Source organism: Papilio polytes, unplaced genomic scaffold, assembly GCF_000836215.1.
Source record: "Papilio polytes unplaced genomic scaffold, Ppol_1.0 DF822289.1, whole genome shotgun sequence".
Classification (NCBI taxonomy): Eukaryota; Metazoa; Arthropoda; class Insecta; order Lepidoptera; family Papilionidae; genus Papilio; species Papilio polytes.
The window spans coordinates 466,525-486,464 of record NW_013526915.1 but is presented as its reverse complement, the minus strand read 5'-3'; the positions used below and the strand labels follow the sequence as shown (position 1 = coordinate 486,464).

Genomic DNA, 19,940 nt, shown 5'->3' with positions numbered 1-19,940 from the left:
CTGCAGTTACGCGCAAGGGACATGGACCCTTCAGTGCACCAGCTCTTATTCATATGGTGCCCACACAGTCGCAGAGGCATTATGTACAGTAAGTAAGGTTCAATTTCCTGTGCTCTGTATTATCAGAAATGTGACCTTCAACTTAAACTACATTTATGAACTAATGGTACTCTATAATATGAGAACAAATGAAAATTTGTCTAAATATTTCTTCATAATTCTTATATCATTGTTTTCTTACAGAACAGAACCGCCGAAAGATACAAAAATACCCCACATTCTTCAAGAGACGTGGCTATTAGCGCTCTGTTTGACTCTATTCACGATCATTATTATTGGATTGTTCAGTATTTATTATATTAAACGGCGGAACACCGTCCAAAGGAAAAAGTCTACTGGTAAGACAAATGCGTCGTAAACACACTAATACTTAGAGCCTATTCACACTGATAACTAACAAATAATCGGCGTATAATTACGTCACGGAAAGCAACCGTACTTTTTACTCTTGGTTATTTTAACAAGACCTTGTTTAACATTACTTTGTTAGAATCATAATATAGTTACTTGTATTAGATGTAGGTTCTAGATCATATGTCATTAGTTTATTTTCAGTAAAACATTATTTAATAAAGACGTTAGCTTAGTTATGTGTTCATAGTGCACTCGTTTTCATTGTGAACGTGCCCTTATCAGATGAAATTGACTGGGTAAGTAATTGAGACATTGAACCCAATTGTAGGTCAGTCGATTGTTACGGCGCAGCAGTGTCTATTGAATAAAGACACTATCTGGCTCCGAGAGCGGCCCGTGTTCTCGCCGCCCAATGACGCTCCGCGAGATGTAGGCAACTGTCATCAGACTTTAATACAAGGTATATAGATTGTTTTGAGTTATTACAGATTTCTAATCCTGCGACGGAAAGAGTTATATCTGAACAATTGCAAGTTTGTTGTACAGCCTCTTATTGTTCAATTTCCACTTTGTTATTTGTAAAACTTTTTTAATTAGTGATAATGTTTACACTTTTATTTACAACATAAACCTCGTTGCTTTGCAAATGTGTAGAGTTTATTAATGTTGTTCATAACAGCACTACAAACGCGTTAATGTGCAAAGTTAATAATTATAATTGCTCTGTAAATTATATTTAAAATACTCCGCAAAGAATAAAATTTGCATTTAAATGCTTTCGTCGTTTTTTTCATTAATAATATTGTCTTTATAGGCCTGTGTAATCATAGTTGTTTCGCGTAAGTAGTAGAGCTAAGCGGTGTCTGAATTACTAATTGTTTGGTCACAGGAGGCCAACCTACGAATATTATAAATGTGGAACCAGAGTACTGCCTGCCTCAGAACTCTATCCAGGGCTTGGACGCGTCCAGCGTAGACAGGATGAAGCGCGGCCCGCCGGAGCCGTACGCGTCGAGCGCTATTTACACAGAACTAAACTTCAAGGTACCACGCGATAAGCTATGAGAATCACATTGTTGACATTCGATAAGATTACAAATGCCCGGCCCGTTTTGCGCAACTTCACATACAAGTCTGTACGACTGTCACTGTTAACATTTGACTGTTCAGGGAATTTCTATACCTCTATGCCTTCGAAGAGTTATACTAAATATTAAGAAACCCTAATCCTAAAGTTTAGACTCGTAAATTGTAATATCGTCTTCATTTCTTAATAACTTGTACTATTGTAACCCTGATTCAATGGAATGTTTTGTATCCATTTTTAATTATCTAGAAACAAACCTTTTTAAACTATAAAAAGGTGACATGATTCATGAACAATGCATAATTTTCTACACAGGACAATAACGAAATCGGAGACCTGAGAAATTGTCCGGAAAGGCGATCCCACAACAATAGCATTGTTAGATCTTGCAATGGGAGCATTCAGTACTCTAATGGGGAATGTTCGACTTGTTGTCACAGCACGTCCAGTCGGTCTACTAAAGACTATAGAGAACTGCGTCACGAGAATGTACACAACGAAATCAATGTTATTGAAGACGATTGCGCCTCCTGCCATACGAACAGATCAGGATCTCGGAGTAGACAGGACAAAAGTAAAGTGTGTCCAGCTAATGATTTAGAATACGATTATCCCCAGTGGCATTGGCTCGGCAGAGAGAACAGTTTTAAGATTCCCATTCAGTCGGGCAGACATTCTAACGTTGCGAGGAGCGAACAGGGCTGTCAAATAAATCTGAGTGATATACTGCCACCTCCACCGTATGAGGTATATTTACTCTTATTGGTCATGTTGCATTCGCGTTACTTTATTTTAATCATTCTTATTTCTTACAGAGTCCTGATGGTAAGAAGTGAAGAATTTAGATGTGTTTGAAGTATTTAGATAAATATGAGAAACTTGAAGCAATAAATCAATATCAATGTTTTACTTATAATAATGTAGAGTCTGTAATTAAAACACAATCTTTAGGTAAATGTAAGCACGTTATGAACATAAACTAACTTAATAGAAGAAAACATTTGGGTACGAACGGTTGTATGTCTTAATAAATAAAATAAACGTTAAATTGTATTAAAAAAATAACCTAAAATGTACGTAATTTTTAAAAAAGTAACAATAAAAATACCTAAAGATTGTAAGTAAAAGTAGTTGAATTCCTTTGTAGTGTTTTAATGTGTAATAGTAGATACTGATGTTTTGATATTTGTATAATGTAACTTAATTCTATTTCTAGTCACAGTATAGACTAGTTCCACTTTTTGAACGTTGTATAGGAGTTTCTCTTTTAAACGCATATACACCGCTGTATCGCAGATTGTTCGGAATTCGTCGATCATCGCCCTTTGTAACACTGCCCTTTACATTTAGTATTAGCGTATTAGTTGTGTAATCTTTGACTGTGATATTTATATTAAATTCGTGTATTAGATGTTAATATAAAAGTAGAATAAATAATTTCCTTTTCGAAAATATTCACATTTCCAATAATTGTCACGAAATGATTTCTTTTCAAAAAAATTTGTTGTTTTGTTTTTGTAATCAAATATTTTCAGATTCAGTTGTTTTTGCCGAAAATAAAGAAATTTTTTGAGAATGCGTTGTTTTATTGTTTCTTTCCGTATGTGTATTCGAATATTAAAGTCACGATGTGACGGGTGATTCAAAGCAGTAACACGTTGCTAGGAATCGAGTCATAAAAGCATCGTTTTATATTCTTTATTTCGAATCTTTTATCGTTTTGGTTTGCATGTCGAGTGAGCTTTAGTGTATCGATGGTTTAAAAGCGACGTTTGACGGTGACGTAAATAACAAACAACTTAGTAATGAAGTGCGTCGTTACTTTGGCATTACGAGTCTTTGAAAAGACGTTATATCACGAAACAGAAAGTGGAAAAAATGTATGGGACATTACCATACTTTATATGCCAAAATACGCTGACATATATGTTTCGTTGTTTACTCTTTGATTTTAATTCTTTATCTTAGATATATACTTAATAGCTATAGCCTGCGAGTTCGTTCGCGAGGAATAAAAAAAATTTAAGTTAGTATATGTTCTTCCAGACTATCCTCCACATCTATGCCAAAATTTATCGAGATTAATTCAGCATTTTAAGCTACAAACTCAAACAAACATCCATCCATCCATTTAAACTTTCGCATTTATAATATTAGTAAGAAGTAACAAGTAAGATTACTATCTCATATGACTGCTCTTTTTAAAACAGCCGGTAGAAATTTCTGTTAGATATATTTATCAGTGGATGTAGGTCTCGAAGGTTAGAATAATGTTCTGTTATGAACAAGTCTTTATAGACTGAAAACGCTAGGTCATCAATACCCCCCCATTCTCCCATTATTATAAAAAGGCTACAAACATGCCGTAAAGGGGCAGTACGATAGCCATTAGCAGTAAGTTTATACCTTTGCATTTAAGATAATTAAATTTAGTAGTAGAAAGTGTGTGTATTTTTCTTTTTAAGAAGGACCGACGGAACGCCATCCTAACAGTTCGTCACTTGAAGTGATTGTAAGTAGCTAAGATTATGACAGCGACTGTAAAGAACTGATGATGTCCCTACTTACAGTAGCCGTAGTGTATATAAGAACTATCATTGCAGATCCAATTATCATTTCATTAATTATAAGTACTTAGGCAAAGAGTAATACTTTACCCAAACAATGCCAACGCCTTAAGAGCATTTTGCAATAAATCCCGATTCTCAATTTATTCCCGTCTTTGCTTACTATCAACGTTTATGGAAACCTTTTCGCTACGAGATTTCCTTTATCAGGGCGTTTTAGAAATGGAACAAAGGACCATTCCAGTGAAATTACACGTAGCGTTTGTGAAGCTCTCTAGAAAATATAACGCTGAGTACACTTCTAATTATTTCAACGTAGTTAAAGCATTGGATGGCGCAGTTTAGGAAACTACACGGTCGCTGAATAAGGTAGTACTTTAATTATTCAACGTAATCTGGCTTAAACGAGAGTCTTTGTATCTTTATTTGTTGGACTGCATTTAGGGAAGAAAGAGACTGCTTTTAATAAATTTCTTTAATTACAGTTTCACTGTGTTTAAAAAACCAGCATGCACATATTTGTTACGACAGAAAGCATTGGAACTCAAAGTGACATTGGTATCCATGTTAATTTTGTTAGTATTAACAAAAATATGCTTATTTTACTAAATAAAACTCAATGAGCTTCAAGCTATTCGTTAGTAAATATATAATTCAAGAATTTTGTATTTAATTCAGTTTTTATATCAGTAGTAAAACAAAAATAAATTAGAAAAGTAATTGGATGAGCAAAACAACGGTTTAATGTCGGTGATTTCGTGAAAAAAGTAAAGCTTAATCGAGAAGCCAGATTAAGACGATAAGCCACGAGGAGCAATGAGTTCAGAAATACTATTTACTTTTTACGCGAGGATAATAGCTGTTGGTAAATTCATCTTACCAATATTATAAATTTAAAAGTTTAAAGGTATGGATGGATGTTTGTTATTGTTTGTATACTAAACTGTTGACCGGATCTCTGTATTATTTGGCATAGCTGCAGAGGATAGTCTAGAAGAACACATACGGTACTTACTTTTTTGTAAAATCCGCGCGGATGGAGTCGCGGGCGAAAGCTAGTATTGTATAATCTCGTCTTAATATAATAAAATTAATAATCAAATTTTCTTAATAAGAGAGTGGGACAACTTAAGTGAGATGGTCAAAAAGATAGAGGAGTGAGCAATTTAATAAAATCTAGACATAGAAACGCAGTCTTCTGAATATTAATGAGTGCACATGAGCGCAACAGTACTCAAATGTAGTGCACTGCTATTTAATACTACCGTTTCTATTTGCAGATGTTGAAATCTGTTCTATCATATATTACAAACATACTACTAAAGCTATGAGAGCTTAATATTAAAACATCGAAAGAGAGATAGCATTATCAATTTTCAAACACATTTTACAAAATTGCGAAATTCGATAAGCATTGTGTACAGGGCTTACGTAGTTATTTGATATCGTATCGTAAAGCACTCGTATGTTCATCGATACAAAAGATAACGATAGAAATCTGTATCGCGGGCCGTAAAGTTTTACGATCAAAACGAAACATAATTGGCAATTTTAATTTCTTAGTACTTAAGTTCAAATCCTAATTACATGTATTATATTTCACATCACACTTAAGAAATTATTATGTGAAGGAGTTTATTGCGAAGGGTTTTATTGTGGCAATAACTGTATGGATAGACCCGGCAGTGTCAGATATATGATGGGCTAGGATGCGAATTGCAAATTGAAAGTACTTGTAAGGTCGTAAAGTCAAATCTCCCGTTGGACGATAGACATCTTTCTCTGTTCAAGCATTCCTTTAACTGGAGTGGTTAAAAAGAAAGTAATTTTTGTAGATCATCATCGTCGGCCTTTATCTGCCCACTGGGCATTGACCTTCCGTAATACCTTTCACACAATGCGGTCCTCCACCTTTCGCATCCAACAACAGCGAAATTTGTACACGATCATGTCAAATTAGCATCAAAAATGTGAGAGATACAGTTTGTGTTCGGTTTATCAAAATAATCATGGCCTTTCATAGATTGTGTTGCTGAAACAATTTCATTGAAGTATAATTCCGGATTATTCCCAACCGTCAAACCGCTCTGTCCCCACGTGGAGACAAATGAGAATAAAAACTTCATCCGTCCCACCTTTTGCGACAAGGGGACTGTTGGAACTTATTTCATAACGGTTCCATCTGTCACCTTATTGGTGATAGTGGGACTAAAAGATGGGACGGATGCAACTTTTTATTCTCACGTGGGGACATAGCGGAGTGACGGTTAGGAATAATCCATAATACCAATCTGTGTATACTGGCATAGAAATTCTGAAGCGACAAATCTCAAAAAGAGGGTAAAGTTACCGAAGATAGTATCATACATCATAACAAAAATTATTACGTTTTGACACATTCGTATAAAACGCGACAAACATCGTCATTCCGGGAACACATCACATTTATTTGTACTGTACGTTTCGGTATGTCGTCAAACAAACATTTCAATGGCATCGAATTTGACGCCACGGCTCGAATTGCCGCCGGCGTCGGAGAGCGACATAATTCGTTTATGGTGGCTACGTGCCCTCAGACACCAGTGTTGGCGCTTAAATGTAATAACGCCTCGTTCCTATTCAATTTTATTGTTATCAAGAGAATATAAATTGCTACAGTAATATGGGAACTGGTTACTTTGTTAACTTCGTTTTTAAAGTCAAAGCTAGTTGTAAAGTAATTTAATATGTTTTTAAATAAGCGGGTTGTTTTTGATTGACATATCCAAGAAGGAGACGATTGCAGATGTTTTTTAGCATTTACGTTACAACTCTAAGCAAAGTTTTATCATTTCTACGAAGGTCTACGTTTGCTTAATTAGTTAACAATATCGCAAATTAAAACAAAAGACAATAGCAAACAACTGATACATATCAAGCACGATTCTATGCAAATATTTTAGAATGCTCGCTAAACTAACGAAATATGACGAAAGACACTTTCAAACGGAATTAAGTATTTCACGTTTCAATTTAATAAATAATGCATGTCCATAGAAACAAACACGATTGGATTTGTTTTGAACGTTATTCATCAAGTATTAATATATCACCGCTACGGTAACTTGGAGTATTGAAATTAATTTGAGAGTATAATTTTATGTTAACAAATATCGGCTCCCGGCCCATTTCCATGGAGAATACATTTATCATTCGATGCTGATCGAAAATAAGCCGTGTTCGCAAATTATACGGCGGTCGGTTGCTATCTGGTTCACTCTACCCACTTACTTACATCTCATTTGAATATATTCCATCGAAATGCATTGCTTTCTGTTGAATAATTTTAGCTTAAGTCTATTGTTATTTGCATAAGACTTCGTCTCATTACGACTGGCTGGAATGGAACAAAACAAACGACAAGCGCTGTGATCACGAATTAATTTAGGACCTAATGTAGTCTGGAAGTTGTATGCCATCAGATAATTAAAAAACAAATTAAATCGTTTAAACCTTCGTGACACAGAAGATACTAGTTTCGGACTCCCAGTAACACTCGCTCTGAAGAAAGTCCCCCGATGGGTCCGAAACTAGTCGGTGCCGCTACCGGAAAAATAGACATGATAGAAACAGTTACGAATATGATAAATTGCTGTTTTTCTACCATATTTCTGTAATAAAAAAACTTTACTAGAAACTAACATTTGGTACAACATTGTTTTGTTTGTAAAATTTTCAAAAACAATTACGCAGTCAAAGTTAAATTGGAACTAACATATATAGTATAAAGCAATTCATGTAGCATTAAACTTTATAATGTTATAAACAATACGAGTACAATTTCCCCAAAGACCTAGTGAGCCAATCCATTAGTGTAACATGAAAAGCAAATACTTACGTGGCTATAAAAAAATAGAGGCAGGCGAATTACCCCCAGGGTGCAGCATGCACTGCCTTACTAGGCTTATCGACATCGCTTTTATCCTTGTGGATATCTTTATAGCTTAGATAATTAAACTGAAATGATAAAAGGGCATATTTATAACCACAATGTTTTAAAACAAATATACCATCAGAACTAATTTAAAAATAACGATATTAACTTAAAAACTTTTTTTCAACAGGACCTATTAAGATTTGAGGTGCATTAAGAAATTCGTGTAATAAATGGTACAGTTGCGGAAATACGCGGTGATCCTATTCAGGAAAAATTGTAGTGTTCACTGCAACGAGACAAACTCTGTTTCTTCCTACAAATAACTAATTAGGTAGCAGTGAGTGGTGCAAATGAAACTTGTATCACTAACCGACTTTTTTTCGTACAAACACATTTATAAGCTGTGTTGATTTTTCTTCCAGGTCTCGTTTTAAAATGTTCGAACGATTGTAGCTTTTGAGGTGGATCACCGTCAGTTCCCTCGATTGTACATATACATGGATAGTGCAACGACATTATTGTAGATTTGGTTATCCTGTCATTTATACAATCTGTAAACGGCAATTTAAAGTGTTTATAATTCCGTAACTGGGATATCGAATCTATAATTAATCATTGTTGATGCTACATTAATCTGAGCAGATTCCAGGAAGCTGTGTACACACGCCGTCACGGGTTTTATATCTTCCTGTCAATGATTTGTATTATGTCCGTGGTGTTATAAACATATACGAAATTATGATGCAACGTTACAATCTTCCTATTTGCATAATATTATAATCTATTCTCTTATAAGTTATTTATAAGATAATTTACTAGGTCTGTATTGTGGCCATGTTAACGTTTAATAGCGGATATATTCCGTTAAATTATTTTCCACTAGCTGTTGCTCATCGCTCGTATGAAATAAAAAATAATAAGAAATATAGTACTCGACTAAGCACTGACAACGTAACTTTTTAATGGTAAAAGAATTATTGAAATCGACCTAGTAGTTTTTAAGTTATTTCAATATATACAAAAATACAAATCTTTCTTCTTTATAATATTGGTATAGTTAGTTAGTATAGTTTTTCCAATATTTGCAGCTTATTTAAGCATATTGTTGGCATGTGTTTCTCTACATTGTTTTAATTACTTTCTAAATGTTCAACCGAAAGGTACGTTACGTTAATGACTGCCTTTTAAACTATAAAATAATAGGCACATGACATTTTTTTATATTTCTGTCATGTACATATTTCCCGCCATTTCTCACATCCTTCCTTTCGATTCGTTGACAGAGTACGCCAAAAAGGAGGCAGGTAATAATAAAAACAAAGGGCCCTTTCACGAAAGAAATTCTCATTTTAAGCAAGGTCTTTAACAAAAGGTGTGTTTCGCATCTAGAGGGAGGCCTATTACTTTTTACGGTGGCCACTATCGCCGCGTAGACATGGGGATCAAAGTGAAACGAAGTGTAATGGAAGTCTTTGTCGAAGCTCGCAATTAGACGAAGCGTTTAATTACAAAATTCACGGTACCAACGAGGCTTCACTTCCCCTTGTCTTTCATCGGATTCCACTTAATACGGATAGGACATATTACAAGAGAAATAGCGATTTTTAAATGTCTCGTGTCTGTATCGAGAAATTTAAATGTGGTATACGTTTTTGATATCCATTAAATTCCAGTCATCATTTTAATTTTTAAGCATTAAGCCATAAACTAATTGATAATTCAAGATATATGCTCGTAATTAGTAATTTAACATAAATTTTATTTTACATTAAAAAACAACATTTAACACAAAGACCATTGATGTTTGAATTCGAGATAAATAAATAAATGTTACTGCCTTAACTTGTATTATATTAACATTAAAAACTTCGTGTAGTTGTCAGTATTTGAATATTCAAATACGCTCTCGCTTAATTTATGTCTCCATACAGAATAACCTAACCGATACTAGGGCTGCCTGCAATTCGATATTCGTAGGATCTTAAAGTCAATTGTGATGTGTCTACTTGAAGCTTAAGTGGTATCAAACAAGGGGTTTGAATACGGTACGTAATCCTATACGTCTGATACTCTTGCTGGTGTTGATATCATAGTATAAGTAAAGTTACGTAGACGAATGTTACATTCGTCTCCATAGTTTATTGTTGTTATTAACTTCGTATAGACTTATCATCCATAATTTAAAGGTAAGTATTTCTTGAATTCTGACAAATAGACTAAGTGAACATTTGGGATAATAAATAGGTTTTCTTCTTCGTGAAGACGAACGTGATCATCTTCACAATGGATGTTTTCAAATGCAAGTTTTGTGAAGTGTAACTTTTTTTAACCAGCATTGTTAGTCAAAGTTCTGTATTGAGATAATGTATTTACCCCTTTTTCTTGTCTTTTATTAATAAAAGATTTTTCCATAAAGCTTCACTTCATCAGAAGCGGTCCGTGATGATTTATTAAATGGGAGCGTTCCACTGAATTACAATGTTTTATTGGCGACTTCACAGTGATAAAAGAAACGCTCGTAGCGTCGGCTCGCTATAAATCATCGGCTTTTAATTTGGTCGAAGACATAGCGGTACGTTTAACGTCTTGCTCCTTCCCCTTTTATTTCCATTCCCTTCCACTGTCGTAAAACATAGCCGTGACGCCTCTCGCATATCCAGTGCCAGTTTTCACGGATCGGATGTTATGACTTCACTGTTTTCACTTTCATTTTCTGTTTCAATTTTGAATTCCTCGAGTACTCTTTTTAGCGCACGGCTTAAAATGTTTAGAGCACATCTGTTGCACATATTTAATGTTAACTTGAAATAGTCTTGCCATAAATAAAACAATTGAAAAGCTGTGAGCTTAATTCTTTGATATATTATCAACTTGCTTCAACCATAGATACAAAAGAATGGAGGCGACCTCATAAACAACAACCAGAGTATAGTCTGTTCATGTTAGCTGATACCAACATCTACATGGTACACGATAAATATTTATCGACGAAGAAAAATTAATGAAACATTCCGATCCCCTTGAACTTATCCAACTTATCGTTTTTATACATTGTTATCAAATGTAAAAGACGTTGAAAGAAACAAATTACCTCTTTAAGAGATTTCGCCGAAGCCGACTGATGTTATATGCAACGCCCACGCGTACAGTTTAACGGCACTCTACTTTGCCTATAGAGAAACGGACTAGACAAATAGCCACAGTTGTACTAAATACCTTCTGTAGTGGGGAATGAACAAGAGATCACACGTATCATATCATATTTAATTACATAAAATTGATAGTCTATATGAAGGCATTTACTAACCAATTCAAAAAATTGTACACTTAATCAACAAAACCAGAACACACGTAAGCAATTAGTAATTTATAAATTAGTTTACGTTTTTATTTGACCGAGGAAACTACGCGAACTTACCAGATCCATTCCTTAAAAGTCAAAGGTACACTATAATCTCGTCCCGCGTTCAACTGAAAATAAGTTGCTTTGACAACCCTATGCACGGCCTAGATAACGGCTATATTTATTTACGTTGATAAATTAGTTGAAAAAGTTCTTATGTCTTTTTAATTTAATCTGGTCGAAGGGAGCCATTGCAGTACGCTTTTAACTAAAATTATAACCTAAAAGTGACATCATTATTTATGTTATCGGCAAGGAAATCTTTAAAAGATACTGGGGACATGGGTAACGTATACGTTAGGATGTTGCAGTACATTTAGTAGTATTCCTAGAGAAGTATGAGCAAGAGTAAAAGAGTACGTTGTGCCTTATTATTAGAAACTCATACCTGGAGTTACAAACATCCGAATACCTAGATTTGGACAAATATTTGCTGAAACTTAAACAAGAAATATGGTACTAAGTTTTGATTTGTATTCAACCTGGTACGCGCTCGACTTGATGCATTTAATACAGAGGCTATTAAATTTAACGCTCCAATTATATCGATGAAACATTCCCAGTTCTTGTAACAAATCGAGTAAACTTCAAACATTTTTGTTTCCATAAAACGAGACAACATCTTCGATCGCCTGTTAGGATAGATAGTTCCCAAAAATATTTCTCCGTCCGTTCCATCGGTTAGAATCGCAAAAAGATTATTCGACATCAAAGCATTCAGTCTAAAGGAACGTGAGTCGAGTTAGAAATAGCCACAATGTACATCGAAGTGAGGACAGGACCATATTCGCCCACGGAGTTGCAGCTCGGTGTCTCGTGTCGAATCGTACTGTTGTATTCCGGCGTGTGAATAATTTGTGCAGTCGCACACCCGTTCCGTTTCGTTTCACTACTCGGTTTAAACCCCACTGCTAATAATTCACACGTCCGCGTCTTCATGTCTGCGTGGATTCCTTCATTATTCTCGACTTGATGATGTACGGCTTTTTATTTTTCTCGTCGGCAAAATGTTAATCTTCTGTACTTGATTTACTTCTGTGCTTAATGTTAATGCCATATTTAGATGTGTGGACGATGGTGGTGATAAATCCTTGAAAGAAAACTGTTCGACAGTTAATCAAAATTAATGGTTAAAAATAATGAACATAGGGAATCATATTTAGTCTCCACCATAGAGAAACGTCTAGATTATTATATTTTTCATATAGGTATACATTTAGGTATTAACTATAGACCACTTAAACTTGGGTTCATATGATCTAAATCTTGCAAAAGATAATTGAGTCATCCAATTTTGTAAAATAATTTCAGTCATAACAATATACACTATAAAATTAATTCGAGTACATAGAACTTCAATTACTTTCAACGTTGTATAATAAAAAGTACATTAAAATATTCGAGCGGCCGTTCAAGTGTTGTGGTTATACCATTGACGCCTTTTATTAAATAATTATACGTTATGCGAGTACCGAAAATTATAGCAATCAGCTTGGGCGCGAAGGGCGAAGAGTGGCGCGGTAATGGCTCGTTAGACTTGATGAGAGCTCGGCCCGCGACGCCCGCGTCATGCCACGGCACGGACACATAACTTCCTACACCATAAAACAAGTTTCGCTTTTGTCTTGTTCAAAATTCACCTACCAATCTACGAACTCTTCACAAATTAATAAACTAAAATTTCTGGTCACACATCACTACAATTTGTTTTGGAATTTAATTCTACTTTAATATAGGTAGTTTTTAGTGACGGAAAAATGTTTTAAGGTTTGTAAATTATACTTTAACCATGTGAATGCTAAGAAGATATTACAATATTAATTAAAGTCAGAATCCATTTTGATTTGATGTCCTATTCCGGGGACATCGCTGGATCTGGCTTGTAAGTTATTCACAATGTCAGGGTCGGCACAGGTACTGCTGTTCCATACATCTCTATCAGCGTCATTTCTGAATCCACTCCTTTTTAAGCATATTCTCTGTTACTGTCTGTCTGTACAATTTATTCATACTTTCTTCGGTATTTCGCTACCTTTGTAGCCATCCACATTTAATCTTAACACTTTCTGATTTATTTTTATTGTTGTTTGGATTCGTAAGTTATTATATTTAAATGTAAAACTGATTATAACATTATGATAGAAACTATCCCATATCAATAGTGAAAATACCAACCAGCTCGTTAAATGCTCCAGAGCCGGTGACATAATAAATGTCAACGAGATCAAAATACTGTGGGCGAGCTGCGCGCCGCGAGCAGCGCAATGCAAAGGGGCTTACCGATGCCTCTAATTATATCTAACGGTCTCTGTGCCGTTTACACTGAACACATTAAAATTAACTACCCCGCGTTTGATCTTTCCATTAGAGCATCACTATAAATATGGACGTAATAAAAAGACAACGCGCTGACTCAATCTCGCGCCTTTAAAAAGGAATTTATTTGAAACAATGTAACGCGCTTCGAAATACTCTTTGAATCCGAACGTATTAAATCAAAACTGAAGGGTGACTTTTCTTAAGACATAATTTCATTCTTTGTGACATCGGTATTTTGCGGTCGATTGAAATATTCGACCGAGCGAAATACGACCTTTAAAAATAGTCTTAATAAATTGGAGATAGAATTGCGAGCGTCGCGAAAGCTCGAACGTCGCGAAACAAAAAGCTGACACGGGTCTTCGTTTGTTTGCTTCGAGATAAAAGTCGCGAGCGCGGCATTGTTCTGCAAATGGTGTGCAAAAACAAAAGAGGGGAGGGCGCGGTGTTCGCTCGGAGCGACTCCGGCCATAATTAATTACGCCGTTTCGCAGAAATCGGTCGACAAGCGAACACACGGGCACCGGCGAAATGCCATTTTATCACTTGCAGACGTATTCATAAATAAATTTTAATATCAATAACGCCGAGATTCGAGCGCTCGCTGACGGAAACGTCTCACTCCCGACAGCGAACACGACAGATAGCCCCAATTAAGTGTTGTACTAAAATATTTGACGTCGAAAACCGTATGGCTCTTCGGCTATAAAATCCGAAAATATTTTATTGTGCACTTTTAACAAGTGGTTTGTCCAATGTAAATTTATTACAATAACAACTTATCAAAATAACTCTGAAAATAAACCGAATGATAAAAAAAAAACCGTTCTCATAAACAGTGAAAATATCTTTAGAGTTTTGCTTCTAGAATAGTTGTGAATTATTTGCAAAGGGAACAAGCGTTTTAACAACTACAACTCTAACAAAGAACCTAGTTCTATCAAAACAATCTACAAGAAATAACATAACTTGCAAGACGCGCAAGTTAAGTTCGAACATTTTCTTCCAGTACCTTACTATTCAGTCTATACCGCAAGCTCATAGTATCGAAGTAATTGACTCAATAAACAGCAAGCGTACTAGCGGGCGGTATCGGAGACTCAATAGATATCCTAGTCCTTAACAACGCCGTTCGGTCTATCGCTGGAAGCTTACGCTAAGCCAACGGATATAGCTAAGTTTTCCACCGTCCTGCAAGAGAATAAAATAAAATTCAACTCTTTATAGCATTAGGGGTTTCTATCTTGTATCGATATGAGCTTTGAAAAATAATTTTAAAATATTTCCATTGTAGAAAAGTCATTTTCAAATTCTTATAGCTGTAATATTAGTTTGTTTCGACTTCTTTTTACATATTCGTGAATAAAATCAATTTACGATAATTAAGACAAAGTAATTAACAACTGAGTTATCAGAAAGAAAATACGAGAAAGACTATTAATTAACTTTAAAATATTCATTGTCGTAAAAGGATAGAACTATTCCTAATACAATAAATAGCAAATAAGAATCTTAATCTGAATAAGCATTGTTAGACTATTGCAGGAGTTTTTTTTTTCGATTCCCAAGAGAAACTCGGCCAGTCACAAACTCGTTAAGGTATAAAAACCGACCAGTTCGCGGCGGTTATAAAAGGCAAATTAAATAACTCTAAATGACCACTAAACGATCTTAAATGCGTACTTGTTACAATCATATCCGTTTTTGGCACACGCTATTCAATACACAGTTAACACGTTCTAAGCCACAAAAGATATAAAAACGTGTTTGAATTTTCTAAACCAGAACGTTGTCTTGTCTGATTCAACTCTAGTTTTTATATTGATCTTATCTGACTGTGTTGAATAGTTTTTGCAACAGTCACGATTTAAATACTTGTATTTAACGCGGTGCGCTGTAAATGGAATATTCATATCGTATATAAAAGATTTTAAATTATCAATGGCAGCTAGGATAGCGTTTAATTAGTAGAATGATCGGGACTCGATTAAATTCCTTAAATTTTGGGAAACATAACAGCGCCATCTAGAGAGAAGGAACCTCGGTGGCAGGTTTGAGCACTTGACTTGTAATCTACAGGTCTTGGGTTCGAATCCCGTCATGTACCAATGTGATTTTCGAATTTCATATGTACATAACCTGCATATATCAGAAGAGAAATTCAAATGTGTGATGTCAACCAAGCCGCACTGGGCCGGCGCGGTTGACTATGGCCTTGTCACCCCTATTATGGTAGGCTCTGAGCTCCTCAGAGGGGACGTATAGTGAGCTGGTGATGATGATGATCTAGATAAAAATTATAATAAACTTCTCAACGTTGCTTTGCAGTTTTTATTAATTAATTTCATCTATAGATGTCTTTCTAAAGATTAGACGATTAGCAATATAACTATATGAAGATTAATCACATTAACACAATGGGTGTTGGGATGGCATATAGGAGATCATAAAGGCAGTTTTGAGCAGTAACCGCCGAAATGTTTGACATAATGCCGCTTGCACGTAGCAAATGCTTCACTACGACGGTTACAGACACGAGATAACTTTAATAGCTTCTAAACTTCCGCTTAATATTTTCTAAGAATACAATAGCTGTTGCTGAAAATGTTACCAAGTAAACTTATCTTTGGGATGTATTGTTGTGCTGGATATTTGTTGCAAGACCTTGTTTATTTTTCTGTTGTATTTACTGTTTATTTTGAAATACAATAATACTTTACATAAGCAACAAATTGGTGGGATTCTATCTTGTTTTAAAAACAGTGATATCTTTTATAAATAACACTAGCTGTTCGCCACTCTGTCTGCGTGGAATTAAAAAAAAAGAAGTGAGTAAGTAGCTTACGTGTTCTTCCGGACTATCATCTAGATATGTGCCAAATTTAATCGAGTTCCGTTTAGCAGTTTAGGCTATAAACTCTAACAAACGTTCATCCATATAAACTTTCGCATTTATAATATTAGTAAGAAGTAAGATATTTCTAATATTTCTTCGATGGAATGGTAAGCTTGTGATGCGATACTCTATGATTTTTAGATACGAACATTATCATATACAATGAACATTTACTTCGCAGTTTTATAATTGTGAGGGTCTAAGGTGTAGGGGATGCAGTGTACATTATGCAAGTCAGTGGGGTGGCCGGACGCCCGCAACAACTCAATTATACGCACCTAAAATAACAGCCGTCGAGTGCCGTGGGTGGTCCAACCGGAATAGACAGGACGCCTAAAACGGCTGTAATAAGCACATCGGCTTGCTTTATGGCGGATGAAGAAATAATGAAACTGCCAACTTTTATAGATTGCCCCCAGCTTAGTAAGGATAGTAACTTCGCCTAGCTCTCTTAAATGATCTAAGAATTGAACGGGAAACATTTATTGACAGCAATATTAAATATCTTTCTGAATGTCCTTTTAATTTAAATTACAATTACGTTTTTATCATACTAAAATGATATAGTAAATTAATATAATAAAGCATAAACACACATTTTTTTTGTTGCCAAAGATGTCGGCAATCACAGCATATTTTAAAATAACTCTGTTTTTTAATAAAAAAAGCCCTATACTTACGTCACGCTTTAGGGTACATATTTTCACGCCGTTAAACATAGGGGGGAATGTTTTGGATAAAAACCCTAAAGTGGGAAAGAGACCATAAGTTGTTGCCAACAACAAGGAAGCAAGGTTACTATAGTTTAACATCATGTCATGTCATTTTGACATTTGCAATTGATAATTGGACAAATGTGAACAATAAAACGATTTTCTTTAGAATTTTATGCGGATGAAGTCGCATAGGAACGGCTAGTGATTAAGAAAAAAAAAAACACAAAATAATTAAGTATTTTCGTATGTTATTAGTTATAATGTTTTACAAAAGAAACAGACGTAAATGCAAAGTACCTAAGTAAATAATGACGAACTCTTGTCGGCAAAGACAGACTTTATAAACAAACACAAAACAAATAAATGCTCGTAAAAAGGAATAAGATCATACAGAGTAAACGAAGATTCTCGACAAAAACAAAACACTGTTGACTCCTAATAAGGCAGCTTTTAATTTTTTTTTGCTTAATTTAGAATTGTGTTTAAAGTAAAAAAAATCTAGGAAATATGATTTAAGGAAGACAAAGAATATCAGAACCGATTCAGAAAATAATGTATTTTACCTTAAATTCGTAATAAATCTTGAGTGGTTCATCACGCATACTTGATGTACACTTCCTTTCGAGAACCTTTTGCTGTTGGTTTAATATTCAAACTGTTTGTTTAGAAGAAATAAGGGTCGACAGCGAGCGAACTGTTGCAAGTCGTGACGTCAGAATTCATATATATTCTTTGTAAGAGCGGGCGCACGCCTTGAACTAAACTATCGGATAACTGGAGCGAGATTGTCGATTGTTTCGTAGCCAATTTAACTGTTAACTTGCACGACTAAAATCGAGTAGTGTGCGCACGTCATAAGCTCATAGAAATCAAAGCAAAACTAAACAGTTGTACCATAGTTAAGACAAATAAAAGGAGGATAAATGATTAAGTATCACACGACATAGTAGAACTCAGCGCAATGAACTTCAGAGCTCACGTATTATACAATAATATTCATCGAGATATCACGACAATTATAGAATTATTTATTAGCATAGTAAAATGTCGTTTCCTTACTAGCCAATTAAAAACAAACAAATTAACGGTCCTCTTTAGTTATAATAAAATGAGTAGGCGATCGCAGGAGAGGCTGTCGCTGTGAGGATTTATGCTCCAGTGATTCATTCTGCCGTTGACAGTTATAGTCCCGGAGTCGGATATTGCACTTTTGCGCCGCATTCCCGCTCCTGAATTATGCGTTATAATAACCGAAGAGCCTCGCAGCATGGGCTGGTGTTCAACATCGATGAATTATCACCACCATGGCTACCTAAATTGGGAACTTTTCAAAGTCTGAATTTTCTATAGCATTTTATGAGGAGTCCTAAAGTGCACCGATTAGACTATTCAATGATGAAGATAGAATTTTATGGACTGTAATTTTTCTTTTTTAATGTTTTAAATAGCCTAATGTCTACTGTCTCAGCATTTAAAAGTAAGCTGATTTCTAAGGCAGATATAATAAAGAACGCAAAATTAAAGAAAATATTAATATGAAACTATTTCCTAGAAAACACAAACGAATTTGAATGATTAGTTTTCCTGAATTTTTAATAATCTTATTCTCCATCAAATTATCCATAGTAAAAATGTGGGTGGTAAAATGTATATCGTAAGCAGTATTTTGCGAAACAACAAACCCTATACTTATTAATGAATTTAGTCTGACTCAATCCGAGCTTACTAGTTACCAATTCTAAGTAAAGTCTAAATTATGTGTTGCACTAAATCCTAACAATAGGCTTGGCTAACCTATAATGGCAGTTGTATACAAACCTGTCAAAATAATTAGGTAATATAATCAAAGTAATATATTCGAACTAAACATATGGAAATATATCTTTAATTGATTATTTTGCATGTGACTAGTTTTTTAATTATTGGTTTTACATTAACGAAACATTTCATATGTTTCGTATCATTCCAATTTTGTATTACGCTATTCAATGATGTAAATGAAACTACAATACCACTTTATGCTAAAACTTGTTGTTTGTGCGACTTCGCCTTCATAAAATAAAAAAATATAGCCTATTATACTCAGTGATAGTGTAGCTTTTTAATGGTGAAAGAATTTTTGTAATCGGCTTAGTAGTTTTTGAGTTATTTCAATACAAACAAATCTTCTTTACACTATTGGTGTGGATTTCAAAAGGGACTACGTGAATGAAGTAATTCCTAGTTTATAAAGATATGCGTTACTTATTCCAAATAAAGATTTTCTCGTATTGTTTTTCGAAATTTAGATAAAATTATAGTTTGTTTTATTATTAAAATATAATATTTAAATAATGTTACTTCATCTAGTACATGGGAATATGGGTCATACATTTCTATAGTTTGGATAAACTATTTACTTAGATATTAGAGGTCCGGATTCCAATAAGTACAAGACATAAAGAGACATTGGAATTTGGTCAATTTTGTAGATTGCTTAAGCTGTCAATAGGTTAATTATCTGGTTGTTAAATTATTATCCGATCTAGTATTGTTACATTATTTATGTATGCAACTTGCTTTTAACCATCAGAATAATAAGTAGTAGAAATATTAAGAAACTATAAACTACAGTAGAAAAAT

The 19,940-nt window shown here is 34.6% G+C and overlaps 2 protein-coding genes across 2 annotated transcripts in view; one reads left to right on the top strand and one right to left on the bottom strand.

Moving 5' to 3' along the window:
• The window catches only part of LOC106106268 (protein sax-3-like), a 12,034-nt gene extending 9,011 nt beyond the window's left edge, over window positions 1–3,023 (top strand). Inside the window, exons 10-15 of the mRNA XM_013286820.1 lie at window positions 1–88; window positions 244–398; window positions 743–874; window positions 1,304–1,458; window positions 1,817–2,248; window positions 2,317–3,023. The exon at window positions 1–88 is cut by the window's left edge and continues 79 nt beyond it. Of these exons, the coding sequence (XP_013142274.1) occupies window positions 1–88; window positions 244–398; window positions 743–874; window positions 1,304–1,458; window positions 1,817–2,248; window positions 2,317–2,337 (983 nt within the window). The 3' untranslated portion in view covers window positions 2,338–3,023. The remainder of the gene's footprint in view (window positions 89–243; window positions 399–742; window positions 875–1,303; window positions 1,459–1,816; window positions 2,249–2,316) is intronic.
• The window catches only part of LOC106106266 (glutathione S-transferase D7-like), a 144,773-nt gene that overhangs the window by 116,312 nt on the left and 8,521 nt on the right, over window positions 1–19,940 (bottom strand). The window lies entirely within an intron of this gene.